We start from the raw sequence: 22,965 nt of genomic DNA, 5'->3' as shown, positions 1-22,965 counted from the left end.
GGGTGGGCTGGGATCCGTGTGCAAAGCCAGACCCGCCCCCAGCCTCATGAGAGAAGGGACCCTTACACAGCGGAACAGGTCACAGGTGAGACCAAGGGTGGGCTCTCCCCCTCGAAAAGCTTTCTTTCTTTTTTTTTAATGTTTGTTTATTTTGAGAGAGAGAGAGGGAGCAGAGTGTGAATGGGGAAGGGGCAGAGAGAGACAGAGACACAGAATCTGAAGCAGGTCCCAGGCTCTGAGCTGTCAGCAGAGCCGGATGTGGGGCTTGAACTCGTGAGCTACAAGATCATGACCTGAGCCGAAGTCTGACACTTAACCGACTGAGCCACCCGGGCGCCCCTAGAAAAGCTTTCCGAACAGTGTAATGGCTAACAGTAATTACACTCAACATGCATGTAATTTTCCTTTTTTGTCTTCTTTCTTCTTTCTGGTTAAAAACAAACTCCCCATATGAGTTCACATACACAGAAAAGATTTAAACGGTGCAAAAGTCTAGACCCCTGTTTTCCAGTACATTAGCCTCTGGCCACCTATAGCTGTCCTACAAATTAAGTTAATTAAAACAAGGCATCGGTCACACTGGCCATAGTTCAAGTGCCCCATAGCCATAGGCAGCTAAAGGTGGCCACACTGCATACTCCAGACGTAGTACATTTCCATCACCACACGGTTCTTGGGACAGCACCGACCAGACCATAAGCTGGGAAATCTGTACCGGCTGAAATACAATTTTTGAAATCAGTTTGGGTTTTGTGGACCTGTTTTATGTTACCTATGTCTGGAGGTGTCCACCTTTCCTCATACATAATTCTGATCTACCCAGTTACTTGGTCCTGTGGGTGTGAGAATGTCTTGCATTTTTCCCCAGATGAGGAAACTGAGGCTCAGAGGAAGTAAGAGGGCCACAGGTTAGGGGAGGGTTGGATGAGGTGTGTCCCTAGGGACAGAAGCCCCTCCCCTTGGTTTGTCCATGTGGCTGGGGCATAGCTAGGAGGCGGGGGGGTGGGGTGCTTCACGGTGATCTTTCCAAATCCCCACACTTGTTTGCTTCACTTGTATGTGACGGGGAGACCCAGATGGGCAGCTGGATCTTCCGGGAAGACCTGCTCGTCAGCATCTATTCTTCTATTATCATTGTTTCCCCTGAAATGTTCACCTATTATTTTCTGATTTTCATATTAATCCACACTCAGTGTCAACATTTGCAATATGCAGAAAAGGGTAAAGAGGGAGAAAGAAATTGCTTCATCTCAGGATTAACAAACCACTGTTGGGCCAGTTTATGTTTGCACCGACAGACCAGGAGGGCCCTGGGTCTCCCGTGCTAGCCATTCTTACGGGTCCTTGGAGTCGTAACCCAGATTCCTGGGTTCCTCATGCTGTCGAGAATCTTTTCCTGTGCCTGTCGGCCACTGAGGTTTCTTCCGTGTGAAGTTCAAGCCTCTTGCCCAGGTTTCTGTTTGCTTTTCTAGGGCTTGTCTAGGGATGTGCAGTTCTGTGCATAATCTGTTATCAGCTGTTGTTGGTGATGTGACTTACAGGGATCTTCTCCCCCTAAGAGCTTGACTTTACTCTCTCAACAGTGTGGTGTTCTGATGAACAGTCTTCATCATAATGCAGTGAAACGTACCAGTTTATTTAAGGTTGGGTGTGTGCACGCACACACCCATGTGCTGGTTAGCCATCTCTCTCTTCCATCAGATTATGAAGATGTTCTTTATCTTCTTCTAGAAGCTTTTTGTTTTGCTTTCCACAGTTAGGTCAAGACAGAGTCTCCCCGGAACTGATGCTCGTATATGCTGTGAAGAGGGGTCAAATTTCTTTTTTCTCCCCACATGGATAGCCTGTTCTCTTAGCACATTCTGTTGCAAAGATTGCCCTTTCCTCAATGTCCTGCCGTGGCCGCGCATACATCAAGGCACTGTGTGCGTCTCGGTCTGTTTCTGGACTATTCTAGTCCACTGACTTACATGTCCGTCCCTCTCTGCCCCAGTACCACACTATCTTGGCCACTGTACAGGGATTTTTTTTTAATTTTTTTAATGTTTGTTTATTTCTGAGAGAGAGTGAGACAGAGCATGAGTAGGGAATGGGCAGAGAGAGAGGGAGACACAGAATCTGAAGCAGGCTCCAGGCTCTGAGCTGTCAGCACAGAGCCGGACTCAGGGCCCCGAGATCATGACCTAAACCGAAGTCAGGTGCTCAACCAGCTAAGCCTCCCAGCTGCCCCAACCCTTGTAGCTTTATAATGGGTCTTGGCACCCAGGAAATGAAACCCCAGCCCTATTCTCCACGTGTGTCAGGGATATCCTTGGTCCTTAGCACCTCTGCGTGCCTTTTCATGGAACACCTTCGGGAATCCAACTGGGATTACACTGATGCTTCCAACCAGTCTGTGTAGAATTCATCCCTTGACACTTCATGGACCAGATCTGTCTTTCCATCTCTTTATTCTCTTCCTGGATGTTAATACTGTTCAATGTTTCATCTTACATCATAGGCAGGAACCTGGAGAGATGGGGCAGAGTGGTTCACAATGTAGGCTGTGCACTCAGAGACCACCAGAGTTCAAGTCCCAGCCCTGCCACTTACTAATTCCATAGCCTTAGTGAGTTGCTGAACTTCAGTGCCTCAGTCTTCCCCTCTGTAAAATGGGAATGGTAACCAGAGTTATCGTACAGGGTTGCTTTAAAGGATCCGTGTTAATAGAGAGCAATGCCTGGTGCACAGAAATCGGTGGAAATGTTATTAATTTATTTCTGAGTATATAATACATTCACAGGATTCAAAATAAAAGTATATTTTGGGTGGCTCCGTCAGTTAAGCGTCTGACTCTTGATTTCTGCTCAGGTCATGATCTCACAGTTCATGAGATGGAGCCCTCCTTCACTGATAGTTTGGAACCTGCCTGGGATCCTCTCTCCCTCTTTCTCTCTCTCTCTGTGCCCCTCCCCTGCTTACACACACACTCTCTCTCTCTCAAAATAAATAAACATTTAAATGTATATATGTTTTAAAAATATGTGTGGTAAAAAAGTCTTACTACCTTGTCCTTTGTGTGTCTGTTCCCATCCTTGCTCAGCTAGTGGTTAGTTTCTTGTATCTTCTTCCAGATCCTTTTCCAAATACAAAGTATCTTTTTTTTTTTTTTTTTTGCCCCAACAAGGGCACACAGTATACATACTGCAATTTGTTTTTGTCATGTAACCTCGTATCCAGAACCCTTTCCATATCAGCCTGCGGAGGGCTTCTTCATTCTTGTTGTAGCAGTTGCCTGGTACCCATTCATTTCCCAGCCCCCCTCTCCGATGGATGTTTAGGCTGTTTCCAGTCTCTTCCATCGCAGGTAACACTGCAGTGAACCCAACAAGTATCTTTGCTTATCATTTTGCACACGTGCAACTATATCTTTATAGATAGAGGACTCTAGGTTGTGTACTAGGTTGAATATCTAAAATTGTTTTCTTTGTAGATCAAAAATTATTGGTTGTTGCCAATTTCATATCATACTAATCTTTCCTCTGTCATTCGAGCATTTAAAAAATGATCACTGAGCACCTATTCTGTGCTGAGCCTGGGCGCACACACAGAGGGGGGGGGCAGATGGGCAGTGACGAGAGGCTTTGGCCACCATCTGATTCCCCTTCTTGACGTCTGTAAGTCCCATTGTAGGAAACATCTTTGTCCGTGAGCTTTATCTCCCTTCTTAAATACCCCTCGGAGGTAGGTTCTAGAAGGGAAATGACCTGCATGTGCCATCAGAGCCGAAGCAAGAGAGCGGTATTCTCTAGATCTGCTTGTGCAGAAACCTGCTCAGTTCAACATCTGAAATCCCCCCAATGAGAACATTCCTTTTTCAGAGTTACCAGTTACTTTCATTGTTTTTGGAATAGGTGATAGGGTCGCATGATTTGAATTCAAAAGGTGCAGGAAGGGATACAGTGAAACGCCTCCCTCCCACCCCTGTCCCCCAGCCTCCCTGTCCCCACCAGGGGCAACACTTGATCCCTCTCCTTTGTATCTTTGCAGAGGTGGCCTCAGCCTGTCTCAACATACGGGTGTCATAGCTACCCACGGGCTGCCCACTGCGCCCACCTGGGTTCTTGTGTCCCCACAGCATCCAGCTTCAGCTTTCAGGCAGGAAATCTCTTTTCCAATAACCATCTTTATGTTCAGTGATGTTTCTAAGGATTTGGCGGGGGCGGGGGTGGGGGGGGACAGGGAAGGAGGAAAACGTCAGCTGCCTTTTCACTATGATTGTTTTTGTAATTATTATTATGACAAGTCTAGAATTTTGTCTCGTCCACAGTAGATGCTCAATAAATACTCATTGGATAACTGAATGGTTGAGAAAAACATTGTTGACGCTTGCTGTGTGCTGGGCACTATTTTGAACTCTTTACAGAATCCCATAGGGCAGTAATGCTCATATCTTCCATCTTTCTTTTTTTTTAATTTTTAAATGCTTATTTTATTTTTGAGAGACAAAGAGAGAGAGAGACAGAGACAGAGACAGAGAGCACAAGCTGGGGAGGGGCAGAGAGAGAGATAGAAACACAGGATCCAAAGCAGGCTCCGGGCTCTGAGCTGCAGCAGAGAGCCCAACACAGAGCTCGAACCCACGAACCGTGAGATCATGCCCTGAGCCGAAGTTGGACGCTTAACTGACTGAGCCCCCTAGACACCACTCATATCTCCCATCTTAAGTGTAAGGAAAATGAGGCAGAGAGAGCGTTAGACTCTTGTCAAGGTCACCAGGCTGGGACTCTAATCCAAGCTCTCGGGATCCCAAGCCCACGCTTAAACCACGCATCGGCAGAGCCCTTGGCATCACTCAAAGCCTAGTTGCACACAGCACAGGGGAATAAGTGGCATTTTCATCTGTGATCTGGGTCCTGAGGAGAGTGGGCAGTCTTAGCCTAGGACTGGCGTGCGGGCAGGCTGTCAACAGGGCCGGCGGGCTGAGTCAGGTACGACTGGTTCAAGGGGCTGGCTAGGATAGGGCTGTGACCTGTGAGCCAGAGGAAGTTACCACCTCCAGGAGGGTGCAGGAACTCAACCCCATTCCTAGGAGGCTGTGAGTGTCCACGGCTCTCAGGAGCACAGATTGGCCAGGGCCAAAGACCATGCATGCAGAGAGAAGCTACCAGCCAGCAGTCAGAGCTTCTGAGAAACGGGGCCTGGGGGCAGACCCGGCATAGCAGAGCAGCCACCAGGGCTCAGTCCTGAAGCCTGGTGCCTCCTACAGGCCCCAGCGGGGCCCCGGGGCATCTTGTCTATGCTGGTGGAACCCCTGGGGGTCAGCGGAGGACCCAGCACACAGCCTGGGAGGCAGGGCTGGGAGCGGGCCAGTGCCTGGCACATGCCAAGCAACAGAGGTTGGCAGCACACACAGGTGTGGAAAGTTTGAAGGCCTTTGACCTACTAGACCCCTTGATGTGGGCTGTGACGTGTGAACTGAGACAGCCTGACCCGGTCTCAGCACTTCCGGGGTCCGGAAGACCTGCTTAGGCTGACTTCCCCTCTGAGAGGCTGCGGGCAAGGGCCCCCAGCACCGCATCCCAGGTTTCCTGAGGCTAACCCACAAAGTGTTGGGGGGGTGGGGGGTCTTAAGCTGCACCCTGTGTCCCACGGCATCACAGAAGGCCATTTGGTCTCGAGGTGGAGAGAAACCCAGGGAACTTTGTCACAACACGATTTTCCAGACACTGCCTTCGGAGCCCCCAAGCATCAGAGGGAACCTGCCAGGGCCTCATGAAGTTATTTAGCCTGTAAAACTGGGCTGTGTGCTTTGCACATTTTATGCGTGAGCCATTCTGCTTCTGAAACTGGCCACTCCCCTTCCATCCCCCTGTGCTGGCCATAGTCAGCCTGGAGGTGCGTCTTTGGTCCCCGGTGCGCCCAAGGCCGGGCCAGAGGTGGAATCAGGCAGCGGCTGGGGCTCAGCTTCCACACATCGAGGAAAAAGCCTCTGGCAGAAAGGAAGCCACAGAGAAGCCGGGCTGGCCACCTGCCCTTTCTCAGGCTGTCTGCGGGGGCCGAGCCAGCCCGGCTCGGAAGAGAAGCCTGTGGGTGGCGTCCAGCCAAGAGCCAGTTGAGGCCAGAACCGTGGAATTCATAGTGCTGGAAGGAACCTCTGTCCCTGGTCGGATCTGTGTCAGACCGTGCAAACCCCAGCTGCTGTTAGGACGGAGCCCGCGGTGATCATCACAGCAGGTCCGAGCATCCTTTCCCTGCCATGCCTTCAGCATGACCCCCTAGGCAGCAGCTACGATCCCGGCACGTTCAACCTGCCTGCCGGCCCAGATCTAGTTCAACCTTCTCATTTTACTGAAGAGGCGGCGGAACATAGAGAGAAGTCAGCCACCCAAGGTCACGTAGGGAGCAGCAGAATGAGACTGTGGTCTCCTGACTCTGAGCTCAGTGCCACCGCCTGCAAACATGCCTGACCTCCCGACGAACATGGCATTTGTCTCATAAATCTGCTGTTTCCCTTCATTTCCACAAGGGGATCCCAACCTCAGAGTGCAAAACAGTTTCCCACCGTTTTCCCACAGTGTTGCGTATGTGTAGGGGAGATTATGTAGATGCAGAAAGTGATGGTGATCCTCCTTTCTTTGCCGCTCGGGGCACGCCCGGGGAATAATGACCGTGTTGGAGACTCTACATTCAAACATACAAAGACAGAGGATACTCAGCATGTTCAGAGGGTGACGTAGTGTGATTGGGGAGCTCACAATCACTCTAATTTACATTCAGTTGATTTTCAACAAGGGTGCCATGGGGACACCTGGGTGGCTCATTCGGTTAAGCGTCTGACTTCGGCTCAGGTATACGGTACGCTCTCGCTTCCCGTGGTTCATTGCTTACACACAACCCCCACGGCTCATCCCAACCAGCGCCCATCACCCATTTCCCCCTCTCCCCAACCCCTCCATGAACCCTCAGTCTGTTCTCTGTATTTAAGATTCTCTTATGGTTTGCCTCCCTCCCTCTCTGTTTTTAACGATTTTTTCCCCTTTCCTTCTCCCATGGTCTTCTGTTAAGTTTCTCACGTTCCACACAGGAATGAAAACATTTATCTGTCTTTCTCTGCCTGACTGATTTCACTCAGCATAACACCCTCCAGTTCCATTCTGCTGCAAATGGCAGGATTTCATTTTTTCTCGTTGCCAAGTAGTATTCCGTTGTGTATATAAACCACATATTCTTGATCCATTCATCAGTTGATGGACATTTAGGCTCTTTCCATAATTTGGCTGTTGTTGACAGTGCTGACAGTGCTGCTACAAACATTGGGGTACATGTGCCTCTAGGAATCCACAAGGAGTGACCATATCTTGATGAGCACTGGGCAATGTATGGAATTGTTGAATTGTTATTTTGTCTGCCTGAAACTAATATAATTCTATGGGTTTTTTTTTTTTAATGTTTTATTTACTTTTGAGATAGAGACAGAGCATGAGCGGGGAGGGTCAGAGAGAGAGGGAGACACAGAACCCAAAACAGGCTCCAGGCTCTGAGCTGTCAGCACAGAGCCCGATGTGGGGCTCGAACCCATGAACGTGAGATCGTGACCTGAGCCGAAGTCAGACGCTCAACTGACTGAGCCACCCAGGTGCCTCAATATAATTCTATGTTAACTACACTGGAATTAAAAAATATATATGCAAGTGAAAAAAACCAAACACAAAAGACCACATATTGTCTGATTCCGTATATGGCATATCCAGGAGGCCAGTCTATAAAGACAAAAATAGAAAGCAGATCAGTGGTTGCACTGGCTGGGCTGCTGGGAGGAGGTCATGACTGCCCGTGGGTATGGATTCCTCCCAGGATGATGGAAATGTCCTCAGGTTGTACTGATAGCCAGCACAATTCTGTGAGTATACCAAAAACCATTGAATTGCATATGATAAAAAACAAATCACTTCATCTGCAAATTCACAGAGACAGTGTATGTGAAACACCAAGCTCCGCCTGCCAACAGGAAAACTGCTGATCCGTGTTAGCTCTGGGTGGCCTCTTGGAAGAGGACGGTTCATCCTAGAGAAGAGAAGGCCTGGAGTGGGTGAGAGGGTGCGAGCCATCTTCATGTAGCTGGAGGGTTCCGCGGGGACATCCCTAAGGCCCTGCAAAGTCCCGAGAAAGCAAGAGGAAGAACTTCAATCTCAATGGAAATTGAGAATCACTTCTCACAGTGGGTTGCCCAGGGAAGTAGTGAGCGCCCTGTCACTAGAGGTTGTCAAAGTACATATTGGGGCGCTACGGAGAGGGCCTCAGCGTTAGGGGGACATTGGAGGTAGAGGCAGCGGCCTGGAAGCTCACAGAGGCCCGTGGTAACTATCAGGAACTTTGCGAGCTGCTTGTTAAATCGTTGGTGGCTTGTTACCAGCAATGGCAGCAGTGTTCACACTGGAAATCAGCGGTCACTGTACATCTGGACGCCTCCGTGAACTGTCCCCAAATGCCCCATCCCCTCTAGTACTTAGTGAGGTGTCAGCTGTGGCTGGCTTCCTTGCATACCCTGTCCCACGTGACCCTCAGACAACCTTTTTACAGCGGGGAGGGGGGGAGGCACGGAAACCCAGCCGGGTGGAGTGGCTTGCCTTTGGTCATCACCCTAGGGCCTCGAGGGGGTCTCTCCAGCTGGTAGCTGCTGCTCCTGGCCTGAGTCCTGTGGCTGCCAGAGAAATGGCCCCAGTGACCTCTGGCTTCTTCTCTGGTGACCCTGTGGCCATTTTCAGAGGATTTCCCCAGAAGTCCCCTGGGACTTGATTCTTTGGATGAACTGGTGAACCACCCACCCCCCCTTCCTCAGGCTGGGCTTATCTTCATTACCTTTCCGCACAGCCCTCAGGCTCCAGAACTGACTTCACAACAGCCTCCCCCACCCCCCCCAAAAAAAAGAAAAGAAAAAGAAAAAAAACCTGGAATGTCCTGTAGACAGGGAGCCGTAGAGAAATAATAGGCTTAGCGGCCCTGGGGACCTCCCACCCATATCTCCACGGCATGTGACACGCGCTGGGACCCTGGGGAAGGTGTGTGGGTGTTTTGTTTGCTTTCTAATTAAATATTTCAGGCACGCAGAAATCTAGGGAGAAACATAGCAATGCCCTGAGTACTGTAATTCAGTTTTGGGAAATCCTTGTCATTTTGCCTGATTGCTTCAGATCTAAAGACTAACTCAGTGGTTCCAGAGCTGACCGAACCTCCTGCAGACCCCTCCGCACCCCGTTGTCTTCCTCTCCCCTTGGCAGGACCCTGCGTCCCGAATTCGGTGTGTCTGCATCTACAAACAGGACACGGGACTGTCGTGTGTGTGTGTGTGTGTGTGTGTGTGTGTGTGTGTGTGTTTACACCTCCTTGTCTTCCTTCCTTTGGTAATGTGTGTATTTCACTCAACATTAGGTTTGTGTGACTTTAAAATGTGTCCTTTTCGCGTAATTTCAGACTCCCAGAAAAGTTGCGAGATTCATGAATTCCTGGATATACTACATTCTTCACATGGATCCAGAAGTTAACGTTTTGTCACGTCCGCTTGTTCTAAGCTGCAGATGCGGTGCCCCTTTACCCCCATGCACCTGGTGGGTGTTTCCCAAACACAAGAACATTCTCTTACCTCAGTGCAAGGACTAAAAGTCAGGACATTGGCAGGATCTTGAGATTTAAGTCTGCAGAATTGGTTCCTGCCTTTTAGCGGCTGCGTGATGGTCTAGGGTGGAGGAAATCACAACTTATGGACCCATTCTCTTACGGGGGGACTGTGGTCGTTCCCACTGGCTGATCCCTGCAGGCAGCCATCCTCATCGCCCCCTCGTGCCCGTGTGCCTCCTGGGAGGGGCTGTGGGCCTGCGCATCTCTGTCTCTTAGATTTTGACAATCGTTTTCAGAGCAGGTGCACCTGTCTTCATTCTTGGTGGTGCTTTACCCTCTTAGTGCTCCGGGGGCTTTTAGGGGGGCTGAGCCCTGGCTTCTTGCTTATCTCAGGCCATCTCTGACATTACGGCCATAGCAACAGGTGCTCCTGGGAGAAACAGGACATGACTGTGTCTGCGGTTACCCCAGCCAGAATAAAGACCTCTTTGAAGTGTTATCAAGTGCCAAGTGCTGCTCAATGCATGTTGCATGTGGCAGGTGCATGTGGAGCTGGTGAGCTCCGTTGTACAGATGAGAAAACTGAGGCCCGCAGAATGTTAACCTTGCCCTCGGTCCCTTGGCCAGGGCGTGGCAGGGGCTGGGGCAGAGACCGAATGAGCCCTAGTTCTCCACCCTTGTGCTGTGCGGTGTGCGAGACGTCCACTGCCCCTCGAATGGTGAGTTTGTAGAGAGAGGGCACCAGCTGAGAGGTTGATGTCCCTTCCTACGAGATCTCACACCTCCGACACACCTGTCCTCGTGTCTCTGATCCCTTCCGGTCTGTGCAGAAGGAGTCATTGCATTGAGGAGCGGTCAGCATAGAGGACAAGGAGGAGGATGGGGTGTTGGGGGCAGGACTGAGCAACCATCCTGTCTCACCCTGGGAGCGTTGAGGCATGGCTGAATCTTAGGACCACCAGAGTCACAGACAGGGACACTCCCCTCCAGGACCTCTAGACAATCCTGTCCCAGCTTACAAAACAACAGAAATGTATTCTCTCGCAATCTGGAGGCCACATCGTGTCCATCTAGAGTCCATCTAGAGGTCCTGAGGGAGGATCCCCTCGGCCTCTCTCCTAGCTTCTTGTGGTGGCCGTCAGTCCTTGGTGCCCCAGGGCCTGGGGACGTCCAATCTCTCCCTCTGCCTTCTCGCGGCTTTCCAGGGTCTCTTCGTGGGCTTTCCCTATTCCCACTGGATTTAGGGCCCATCCTAAATTCAGAATGATCTCATCTTTAATTACATCTACAAAGATCCTTTTTCTAAATAAGTTCACATTCTGAGGTACGAGGGGTTAAAACTGGACATACCATTTTGGGGGGCACAGAGCAGCCCCCACATGTAGGTGTGAGGATGACCAAGTTGAGGGATTGTGTGGAGTACTTACAGCAGACCCACACACGTTGTGTGTACTTGTACACCAGACAGGTGGCTGCTGCCCCGATGGCCATTACCGGGGCCCCTCCCCTCCACCTCCCTCTGTGTCACCTGTGTGCCCATGCACCTTGTACAGTTATCTGGCTAGCCCATAATATTTGTCACTGGAGCCCCACCAGAGAGCCTGTGAGGGCAGGGACCACGCCTCTCCATCCCGATAGACCCCCTTGATCTTTTTTGTTTGTTTGTTTGTTTATAGTTTATTGTCAAGTTGGTTTTCATGTAACACCCAGTGCTCATCCTGACAAGTGCCCTCCTCCATGCCCATCATCCCTTTCCCCTCTCCCCCTCCCCTATCAGCCCTCAGTTTGTTCTCAGTATTCAAGAGTCCCTCATGGTTTGCCTCCCTCCCTCTCCCCAACTATTTTTCCTCCTTCCTCTCCCCCATGGTCCTCTGTTAAGTTTCTCCTGTTACACTTATGAGTGAGAACATATGGTATCTGTCCTTCTCTGCCTGACTTATTTCGCTTAGCATGACTCCCTCAAGTTCCATCCACTTTGCTACAAATGGCCAGATTTCACTCTTTCTCATGGCCATGTAGTATTCTATTGTATAGATAAACCACATCATCTTGATCCACTCATCAGTGGATAGACATTATGGCTCTTTCCATGATTTGGCTATTGTTGACAGTGCCGCTATGAACATTGGGGTACATGAACCCCTATGCATTAGCACTCCTGTATCCCTTTAGATCCCCTTGATCTTGAAGCCACTTGGGTTTGGGAGCATGGGTGGGACCAGGATGGCCTCTTGCCTGTCCGCTCCTTCCATCCCACGTTCTGCTCAAGCTCTGGCTAAGTCTGCACAGGGGAGCCTTAGTTCTCACTGTGAGGCGTCGCCCAACTTTCTGAGCTGCTTCCCTGCATCCAGGGCACTCATGAGCTGGGAAACTTCCATTCCTTCCTTCCAAACAGGCAGCGTCGAGCCAGGCCCCACCCCCCAAGCTGTCACCCCCACCGCTCTGACTCCACACCCGGGCGGCCCTCTTGGGCCCAAGCAGAGCTTTGGTCTCCACACCCTGCTTCACAGGCCTGTGACAGGGACATAGAAACCAGAGCAGGGAGACAAGGGCACGCCAGTGCCCTCCCCCCTCGGGGAAGGTGGTGAGGAAGTCCCCCAGATAGACCAGACGAGATCGGGCGCGTTCAGGGTGGTATGGCCGTAGACACCCCCCAGATAGACCAGGTTGCTGCGTCCATGCTGGGTCCCTGCAGTGCAGGGAGGATCTTCGCGAGTGTCAGACCACACAGCCTCCGGGCGGGGCAGCCGGTGTCCACTGACAGCAGGCCATGGCTGGAGCCCCAACCAGCGAGCAGAGGAAACAGGTCGTGAACGATTTCTCTTTCCAGTGGAGTTGCTCTAAAGTTTCTGAGGCTCAGGGCGCCTGGGTGGCTCAATGGGTTAAGCAGCTGACTTTGGCTCAGGTCATGATCTCACAGTCCGTGAGTTCAAGCCCCACATCAGGCTCTGTGCTGACAGCTCAGAGCTTGGGGCCTGCTTTGGATTCTGTGTCTCCCTCTCTCCCTCCCCTGCTCACGTTCTCTCTGTCTCTCAAATATAAACAAAAACATTAAAGTTTCTGAGGCTTGTAACTTTTTGCTGACAGTGCCCTTCGTTCTGCGAGGTACCTCTGGCTGCCTTTGCAGGGTCTTCTGGTGGCATTGGGCTGCTGAGGGGGAAGCTGTGGGTGTTGGGGTCACTTGCTTTGCCAGCAGATACCAGGTAGAGAAGGAGCGAGCTGAGGCTGGGGGAGCTTTGGGCCTTGCTCTGAGTCCCAGAAGCCCTCGAGTCCCAAAGGAAAGAGGTCACGAGGGCGTCTGCTCTGGCCAACCCAAAGAAGGCCAGCAGAGCCAGACCCTCTGATCCCCGAATCCCTGCTCACTTTGGGTTTGGGGTCATCTGGGCTCTCTGAGCGCCCACTTGTGACCGCAAAATGCTGGTGCCAGTGACGGGGCTCGGGGTCGGGCTGACGGGCTCAGGCACGGTAGCAAAGGTGGAGATACCTAGAACTGAGACCGTGTCGGACTTGGCGTCGCTGCTGTGATTACTGGTACTGAGCAGCCTGGCCACCTCGGCTCCCACTGCCAGGGGCCGTCGCTGAGCCCACGCGGCGCTGGGGCTTGGGGGCTCCCCGGGCACCAGATGCTGTCTTGGGCACGAACCAAGTGGAGCACACAGATGTCTACCCCAGTCTCTCTAATCAAATGCGCAAAGTCCTAAAAATCAAGGCTACGAAGGGGAAAAATTAGAATGAGAAGAACCCATCTGGAGGGTTGGAGTGATAAACAGTAGTTAACATCTGCTGAGTGGTGCTAAGCACCCGAACTACCTCCCTCTCACCTTTTTACAGATGCTTAAACTGAAGCCCGGAGAAGTAACATAACTGGCCAGAGGTCACACAGTCTGGATTCGAACCCGGGGCTTCTAGTACAGCAGACCGGCTTCCTGTCAGTGGGTCTCAGGGGATGGGGAGAACTTTATCCCCAGCAGTTTACTAGAAAATATTTTATTTTATTTTAAGTTTATTTATTTCGATAGAGAGGGAGAGACCAAGAGAGGGAGGGGCAGACAAAGGGAGAGAGAAAGAGAATCCCAAGCAGGCTCTGCACTGTGAGCACAGAGCCCAATGCCCATGAGATCGTGACCTGAGCTGAAACCAAGAGTCGGACGCTCAACCCACTGAGCCACCCAGGTGCCCTAAAAGATTTTAAACACGCAGAAGGGTTGAAAGAATTTTGCAGTCAACACCCATATACCCACCACTTACCCTTAATGTTTTTGTATGTTTACTTTATTACACGCCCATCTATCCCTCTATTGTCCTGTGAATCCACGTTATTTTTTTAACACATTTCAAAGGACGTTTCAGGCACCCCAGCCTGGATATATTAACATATATATCATTAACTCGAGTCCCATTTTCGTTTATGGTGTTTTTTATTGTTTTGGTGTAAAATTTACATACAGTGCAATGTAAATACACACATCTCAGTGTACCGCGTGGACGTCATACAATGGATTCTGACAGTACGTGTATTTTTAGGCATTTGGCTTCCTTCACTCTGTACGTCTTTGAGGTTCATCCATGGTTGTGTGGACCAGCACTTCCTAGTCTGACGGGTGAGGTGCCGCTTCTGCTGTTCATTCTGCCACTGATGGACCCCGGGCCCAGTTTCGGGCAATTAGGAGGAGAGCTGCCATGAACATTCATGTCCAGGTCTGTGTGTGGACACACACCTTCCCTTCTCTTGGGCGGATGCCCAGGAGTGGAATGGCTGGGCCAGAAGGCAGGTGTTTGTTTAGATTTATATAAAAAACAAACAAAGCAAAAAAAAAAAAAAAACCTGCCTTTTTCGGGGCACCTGGGTGGCTCAGTTAGTTGAGCCTCTGACTCTTGATCTCAGCTCAGGTCAGCATCCCAGGGTCATGGGATCGAGCCTTGTGTTGGGCTCCGTGCTGAGCAGGGAGCCTACTTAAGAGTCTCTCTTTCCCTCCCTCTGCCCTTCTCCCCCACTCATGCTCTCTCTAAAATAAAATACAATAAATTAAAAAAATGAAAAACCTGCCTTTTTCCAGAGTAGTTGTACCAAGTGACATTCTCTCCGATAACATGTGAGTCCTGATTACTTCCTCACCAGCTTGTGATGTCAGTCTTTAATTTTAGCCATTCTGGTGCGCGTGTGGTGGTATCTCGTTGTGGTTTTGATTTGCATTTCCCTAATGACAGTCTTTCACCTACCTACCAGCCATTCGTATGCCTTCTTCCTTGAGGTATTTTCAAATCTTTTGCCCCGTTTTTTAACATCAACTTGATTTTTCCTTGTTAGGTGTATGCTTTGCAAATATCTTCTCCGAGCCTATGGGTTAAGTATTCATTTTCTCTACGAGGTATTTTGATGGACACACATTTCAATGTTGGTGTGTTTAATTTATCCATCTTTCCCTGTGTGGTTCTTGTTTTCTGGGCCCAATACACTTTCTGCCCTTTGGAGAAAACGTCTTCTGCAGGTAGGCAGAAGAGGGTTGGGAAGCCCAGGTTTTGCTGAGCTGATGGAGGGCAGCCCTTTGTGGGGGAGTTTGTAGGGGGCAGGGCTAGAAAGGGCATGCCTTCCGGATTAGGAGACTGGATTGGATGCTTTAGGCAGTGGGAGCCATGGAAGGTTTTAGAGCAGGGAGGGATGTGATCACAAGGGAGAAATGGCACAGTGCCCATGACATTGGAGGCTGGGCACTTTCTCCTTGGTCACCGTGTCCTCCGGGTGCAGGTGGGACTCCCAGGGAGCTGGGGGCAGGGAATGGCTTCATCTCCGGACCCTTGAAGACTCTCCATGGGCCCCAAAGCCACCCGGGCCCCAAAGCCACCCAGGCCCCACGAGGTCATGGGGGCAGGGACCATTTCCTGCTGAGGAAGCTGGTGTGGAAGTGAGCTGGTTGCTAACTGGAAGGCCCAGGAAGGTGTTCACCTACATGGAGTTAGAGCCAACTCTGCCAGTGGCTCCAGATCCCAACAGGGACCCCCACCCTGCCCCCTCTGGCCTCCCCTTCTCCCCCACCTCTGCACCCGCCAGCCCCCAGGCTTCCAGCTAGGGTTGCTCAAAGGCCTTTGCCCTTCCCCAGGTATCTGCATCCTTGCTACGCCTCAGCTCGACCTAACACACTCTAGGTCCCTCATTCACCTTGCCTGTCACCCGGGCCCTCTCCTTGACACGAGGTTTGTTGTTTTTGTTTGGTTTTGTTTTCTCCACTCGAACCCAGTGCCTGGCAGCACATCTGGAACTTGCAGACCCTCTGAGGTTGTTCATAGTACAAGTGAATGCAAGACAGACCCCGTCCTTTCTCCCAGAGCCTATTTGCTTGATCACGGCTTTGGTTCCACAGGGCAAAATGAGGATCTTTGTCCCCAAAGCCCAGGCCCCACCCCCCACCCCTCCCATACCCGCCTCGGGCTGCCCAGTAAGTGGAGGAATATTCCAGGCCAACCCTGCCCATCACACAGATAAGAAAACAGACTCTGAGGGAAAAGACTTTCCAAGGCCTAAGCCTAACTAGGGGCCGAGAGGAAGTTGGAGCCCTTGCTCCCGGCTGCCATTAAAGCCCTAATCTGCCCCTGGGGAGAGGAGGCCCCAAGCCAAGTGAGAAGGTCTGAAGATGATCTCGGGAAGTCTTTTGGTTCCAGAAGATAGTTTTGTGTTTCCAAGAGTGGGGGGAGGGGTTACTCACAGGCCCTACGGTGCTTCTCTTCTGGGTAATTCTGGCCTCCATCCTTTTCACTTCTTTCCCAGAGGAGATGCTGTGGCCACCCTCATCCTTTAGGGCCTGGGAAGAGGTTACATCAGTATCAGCTGGGCTGCCCTGGACTTGAACTCCAAATGAGGCCCACTGGGCCCCAGGCCCACAGCCCGTGGACATCCAGAGGGCAGCCCTCCTGCCCCTCCCGGCCCACTCCTGTTGTCCCAGTGACCAGGCACACTTCTCTCTGTGGACCCAGAGGGGAAATCCACAAGTATCCATGAAGCACGTACAGCATCCATAAGATGGAAGCTTCTAGAGGGATTTGGGGGCGGTGGCGGTCAGGAGGGATTTTAGCTCACACTACGTTGCCTCCCCACACACCTCCCTAGTCGGGGCTCTGCAAAACACACAACGCAGCCAGACCTGTTTAATCCAGCACTAATTCTGGGTCTTGCCGCCCTCTGACCGCCACCCCCACACCTGGTTCCACTTGTCTGTGCCTGTAACGGGGCTCATCCTGGCCTGGCCCCCCACCAGGGCAGCTCCTTATAGCAACCGCGAGCCAGGGACACAGGCAAAAGAGGGGCACCAGCCACCTCTTCCTGGCTGTGTAACTACCCCCCTCTCTCTGATGAAGGGACCCATCTCTGCAGATACCCCAAGAGATTTAGTTCCTTAGAATCAAAACTCTGTGTGTACAGGGGTCCGGTGGACTCAGAGTTTGGGGAAGCGTCTGAGATCTCTCAGACTGGACCTCGACTTTGCTTTGCTCTTTCTTAGGCCTCGATAGGCCTCCTTCTCCCTCCCTGACCTATTGCATCTTCACCCTGGGGGAGCAGAGAGTGTTGACTGGGCTGGGCATCAGGGAACCTTCTGGAAATGTCTTCATCAATAAAATAGAACTATAGTGCAAGCCACAAATGAAGTTTTAAGCTTTCTCATAGCCACATTAAAAAAAGTAGAAAGAGGGATGCCTGGTGGCTCACCTCAGTTAAGCATCCAACTTTGGCTCAGGTCACAATCTCGTGGTTCATGGGTTTGAGCCCTGCATCAGGCTCTTGAGCAGACAGTGTGGAGTCTGCTCGGAATTCTCTCTCTCCCCCTCTCTCCAGCCCTCCCCACCAAAATAAACAAATAAATAAACTTTTTTTAAAAAAGGTAGAAAGAAATAGGTGAAATTAATTTTAACAATGTTTTATTTAACCCAGTATACTCAAACTAGTATCATTTCAACATGTCATCAACATAAAATATTATAGATGAGCTATTTTACAGTCTTTATTTTTTCATATCAAGACTTGAGATCGTGTGTGTATTTTATACTCACAGTAGATCCCAATTCAATCAACCCACTTTTAAGAGCTCAGTAGCACCGGTCTCTGTCTGGTGGTAGTTACACGGGTATAGACATATGTAAAATTTCTGTCTAGATGTGTACTCAAGACTTGTATGTTTCACTGTGTGTAAGTTACACTTCAATTTACAAGTTCTTAAGGGGCTCCTGGGTGGCTCAGTCGGTTAAGGGCCCAACTCTTGGTTTCGGCTCAGGTCATGATCTTGCGGTTTGTGAGTTCAAGTCCCACATCGGTGAGCTCGAACCCGGCTCCGGATAAAACACCAGCCCTGCTTTGAATGAGGCCAGCTTCTCTCTCTTCCTCCCTCCCTTCCTCTCTGTCTCTCTTTCTCTCTCTCTTTCTCTCTCTGCCCCTTGTGGGATTCTCTCTCTCTATCCCTCACTAACATGCACCCCTCCTCAAAAAAAATAAAAGTTTTTTAAAAATCCTCTTAGAGCCCTGCTAAAATGCCTGCTGTGTTTCCCTGAAGCCTGGGAATTAGCTACCTCTGGTCTGTTATGCTGTGCTTCTGTTCTGTTTATTCTAATCCGTGCTTCCGCAGGTTGTCTCTGTATATCTCTAGCCAATTTTATTATAAGCACCCTCAGGTGAAGATCATGGTTTGTTTATTTTTTAATTCCACAAAGGACTACTGGCTTCACAGATGCTGCATGAATACGTGACTCATGCACTGAAGCCCCGCTTGTTACACACCGCTCTCTGGGCTGGCTGCAGGATGGGCTGACCCTTGGATTCTGTTCTCAGTCCTGTTCCAGATGCTGGCAAACAGGAAGGAGAGGAAGAGGAGGAGGAAGGTGGCATGGGGCCCTGCCTGCCAGTCACCCCGAAGAACTGCCTTCCACGGCGGGGTATCAGCGTCCTGGAGAAGCTCATCAAAACATGCCCGGTGTGGCTGCAGCTGGGCCTGGGCCGGCCGGAGGCAGCCAGGATCCTGCAGCAGGAGGCAGCGGGGGTGAGTCGGGGTCTCTTCGTCTTGTGACAGGTGGGTGGGCACAGTCCCAAGGAGCTGCCTGGCCTCTGTGCAGCCATCCATCTCCTTTCCTTTCTTGGGTTTATCAACTTTTCGACTGGGGTGTTTTTCCCCAAACTCAGGAGCAAGAGACTGGTGGGGTGTCTGGTGTCCCTACTGGAGAGCAAGGGACTGTGTGGCTGGCATGGGCTGTCTGGGCATTTGGGCACCTGCACTGACACTGGGAAAAGAAAGGGAATGCCGTCAGGATTAGGAGACTGGATCAGACCCTGTGGACAGGACCCGGCACCCGGCACCAGACGGTATCAGAGCTGGAGGGACCTGAGAAATCATTTTACACCCCTTATTTGACGTATGAGATGAGGGAGGCTGTGTGATGGAGGCAAAAGATTTTTTGGAGCCAGGCTCTGGGAGTTGAGTGAGCAGCTTAGATTTTCTGAGCCTCCCTTTTTCTCACTTTGAAATGGGGCCATTGATGGGGCGCCTGGTGTCTCAGTCGGTTAGGCATCCGACTTTAGCTCAGGTCATGATTTCGCAGTCCGTGAGTTCAAGCCCCGCGTTGGGCTCTGTGCTGACAGCTCCGAGCATGGAGCCTGCTTTGGATTCTGTGTCTCCCTCTCTCTCTCTGCCCCTCCCTCTCTTAAAAATGAATAAATGTTAAAAAATATTTGAGATGAGCCATTAATTAAAGTACTTTGCTCTGGGTGATATGAGCATTACAGGGGAAGCAAGACGGGTAGATAGTGAGTCAGAGCTCATCAGATGCCACCCACCCACCACCCCACATGTTTTCTGTTCCATGCCACTTCCTTTTTAAAAAACATTTAATTTGTTGAATTATAAAAGTGACAAGCATACATATTCACCTTAAAAAAATCAAACTGGACAGAAGTGACGAAGTAAAAGTAAAGAGTCTTCTCAGTGTTTGCCACCTAGTCTCTTTCAACCTAACCTACTTCCCAGAAGTCTTTTTTCGGTTTTGTTTTTCTAGCGAGGTGAAATTCACAAAACAGAATTAACAATCGTCAGGTGCACCGTTTAGTACGGTCCCAGTGCTATGCCAGCACCAGCTCTCTGTCGGTCCCAGACATTTCCTGGCCCCAACATGAAGCCCCACGTCCAGTCCCCGCACCCCTGCCCCTGCCCCCGCAGCCTCAAGTCTGCTGCAGAAGCGACTCTTGCTCCACGTGCATGCTGTGTCCCTCCAGGCCTCCTTTATGCAAGGTCCCACGCTGATCGTGGCCAGGACTCACTCAGGACTTCCTGTGTCCCTGGCACTAATCTAAGGTCTTCGTGCGAATCATCCCTCTTTGTGCTCGCAGCAGCCCTCTGAGGTAGACATTACAATTATGCCCATTTTACAGAAGAGGTAACTGAGAGGCAAAGAAGTTGAGTGACCTCCCCCAGGTGACTCAGTGAGCAAGTGACTCTGCTGTTGCTGTGCTGTGTGGCATGCACATGCGCAAGTGGAGTCCCGCCTCTCGGCCGCTGGGCACCTCTGCTGGGCTCCCCTTCAATGCAGTATGCGGTGCTATGGACATCCGCGCTTCCGGACACACGGGGCTCACTGGTTAGTGGATTCATTCACCTGGGACTAGATAAAATCCATCAAGTCAGCAGTTCCAGAATTACCGGAACTTAGGGGCCTCCAGCAATGTCCCAACCTCCACTTGCCACACACGCCCCTGCCATAAGGACTGGGGACCATACAGGCCCCACAGCGCAGCAGGATCCTGCCCAGCCCAAGGGCAGCCTCCCCTGGGTGTGGTGGCAGGTGCCCCGCAGGCCAGGCCAGTCCCACCGCAGCACCAGGGCAGCCTGGGAGTCTGCGGATCCCTCTGGAGGGAGGAACAGGGAAGGGGCTCGAGGCCGGGTAGGAGACGGTAGTGCTCAAGAAAACAAGGTCTGTTGTTTCGTCCCTCCCCCTCACTAAGTTTCTGTTTGGAAGTGACTGAGGGCTTCAGAGCGGATGATAAAACTATGTGGAAAACGGAGTCAGGGGCTCATGCCAGTGAGTGTCCCAGTCAGTGTCCCCAGGCCCTGGCCAGAGAATCACCCTCTCCCCTATTAGGTTCTGAGGGGATTAGCTTCCCATCCTTCCCGGAGGGGATGAGGCTCAAAAACAGGCCCAACGGCAAGGTTTTTAATGCTGAAGGATGGCCGTTTTCTGGGACTTTCTTGGTCTCTGGGAGAGGTGTGCCGTGGGCATGGGTATAGCTGTGGGCAAATAAGAGAGTTAGGACCCATCCTAGGGGTGCCTGGGAGAATCAGTCAGTTAAGCGTCTGACATCGGCTCAGGTCATCATCTCATGGTCTGTGAGTTCAAGCCCTGCGTCAGGCTCTGGACTGACAGCTCAGAGCCTGGAGCCTGCTTTGGATTCTCTTCTCCCTCTCTCTCTGCCCTTTTCCTGCTCAGGCTCTGTCCCTTTCTCTCAAAAATAAATAAAGGTGAAAAAATTAAAAAAAAAAAAGGACCTGTCCCAGGAGAAGGCAGGTGCGTCCCCAGGGCAGGCTGGGTCGGGTGTTAGTCTTCACTGCTCTGCCAAAGGCTTCAGCCCTCTCTTCAAAAACTAAGATAAGCCCAACTCAAAAGAACAATAATGGGTCTCTGTGAAGAATGCTCACTGATGCCAGGCCCTGTACTGGCATTAATGTCAAGTACTATATGATGTCATCTCATTGAATCCTTGTGATAAGACTGTGGGGCCGACTCTGCTATTATCCCCAATTTACAGATGATGAAACTGAGGCTAAGAGGAACATTTCTAGGCTGGGCTTCCCTAGAAGGAGACCCTGAGCTGAGGATATGAGTTCAAGAGGTTTATTTGGAAGGTGACCCCAGGGAGCACCGGCAGAGGAAGTAAGACAGGGAAGGGACGCCGCTAATAGGCAGCATGTGATCCTGGAGTTACCGTTGGGCGCAAGAGGAGCCAAATCTCACTGGAGCACTCTGGGAGCCGATGTAGAAAGTCATCCCACACCTCAAGGTCATCCCACCCGAGGGACAAGAAAGCTCTTGTTGTTCACCAACTCCTGGGAGCCGCTGGTTCAGGGCTGTGGGGTAGGAGGATTCGTGTTCCAGCACTTCTCTCTGCCCTGACTATGAGAGGATCTGACCCTGGCAGGAAACGGTGCTGGGCTCTGGAGTAATGTGGGCAGACTTCCCGGAGGAGGCAGATGCTGATGTGGGTCATGCAGCATGGATGGGCAGGACCGAGATGGGGGAGCTGCGAGGGTTTGTTGTAGAGTTGGGGGTGCGAGAACCATACAGGCTGAGCCCCAGAGGGGTCATGAGCTGGGCTGGGGCACGCGAGGATGGACCTGTGATCAGGGCCTGAGTCTAACAAATAGAAAGCTTCTCCAAGGCTGGGTCCTAAAGTGACACCATACCCAGAGGCCCGAATCTGATCCCAGGAGTAAGACCACAGCTAACATTAAGACGGAAGGCGACTGACCTAAGGGAGGTCAGCCAACCCAGGCTCTGCTCCCACTCACGGCCCCCCAGAGGCCGCAGGGGCCGGGCCAGCCCTGAGGACAAGAGAATTAGAGCAGATGCACCTCCTGTCACCTTCCCTACCCTTCGCCTTTATCCCTGACTCTTCCCAGTGAGCCTCTTCAAGCAGAAGAAAACTCCTAAGCTTACACTCTGATAACGATTGGCCAACTTCTACCCAGAGTTTTACCCAGAGTTGCCCTTTGCACAACCTTATCCATCCTCAGGGCAATTTTGTCAGGCAGCGAGCGTTACTAGTGTCCTCATTTCCAGATGAGGAAGGGAAAGCCGTTTGCTGGGTGACTTTATCCCACACAGTGGTCTGAAACTCAGCTAGCGCGCTGCTTTCTTTGTTTTTAAAGGTGCAGACACTGCAAGTGACTTCCAGGCTGTGACAGAGAGAAGGGTCTTCAGAGATGGTCTGGACCCACCCTTCCTGATGAGGAGGGTACTTCCTCCTGTCCATGCAACTGGGCATCCTGCCCCCTTGCCTCCCTCTCCCCAGTATCTCTGTGACCTTGACCACGTCCCACCCCCTGAACCCCTCCCTGTGCCCCTCCCTGCAGCCTGCTTCTCTGATGTGTTGGGGACGTACTGGCCCATTTTGTGCGACCAGAAACAAGGCAATCAAAAAGCCACCTCTATTCCATTTGCACCCAAACGTTGTTGTGTGTTAAAAAAAAAAAAAAAAAAAACTTTTATTTTAGGAACTTTAGACTTGCAGAACAGTTACAAAGAGAATATAGGGAGTTCCCAAACACTCCTCATCCTGTTTCTGCTATTGTTAACATCTAACGTTAGTAGGATACATTTGTCACAATTAACGAAACACTATTG

At 51.1% G+C, this 22,965-nt stretch overlaps 1 protein-coding gene across 1 annotated transcript in view; it reads left to right on the top strand.

Moving 5' to 3' along the window:
• The window catches only part of RIN3 (Ras and Rab interactor 3), a 120,191-nt gene that overhangs the window by 16,883 nt on the left and 80,343 nt on the right, over positions 1-22,965 (top strand). The window contains exon 2 of the mRNA XM_029952417.1: positions 18,410-18,617. Within this exon, the coding sequence (XP_029808277.1) occupies positions 18,410-18,617 (208 nt within the window). The remainder of the gene's footprint in view (positions 1-18,409; positions 18,618-22,965) is intronic.

This window comes from Suricata suricatta, chromosome 9 (assembly GCF_006229205.1).
Source record: "Suricata suricatta isolate VVHF042 chromosome 9, meerkat_22Aug2017_6uvM2_HiC, whole genome shotgun sequence".
NCBI classification, from domain to species: Eukaryota; Metazoa; Chordata; class Mammalia; order Carnivora; family Herpestidae; genus Suricata; species Suricata suricatta.
This window is presented reverse-complemented; position numbering and strand designations above follow the sequence as displayed.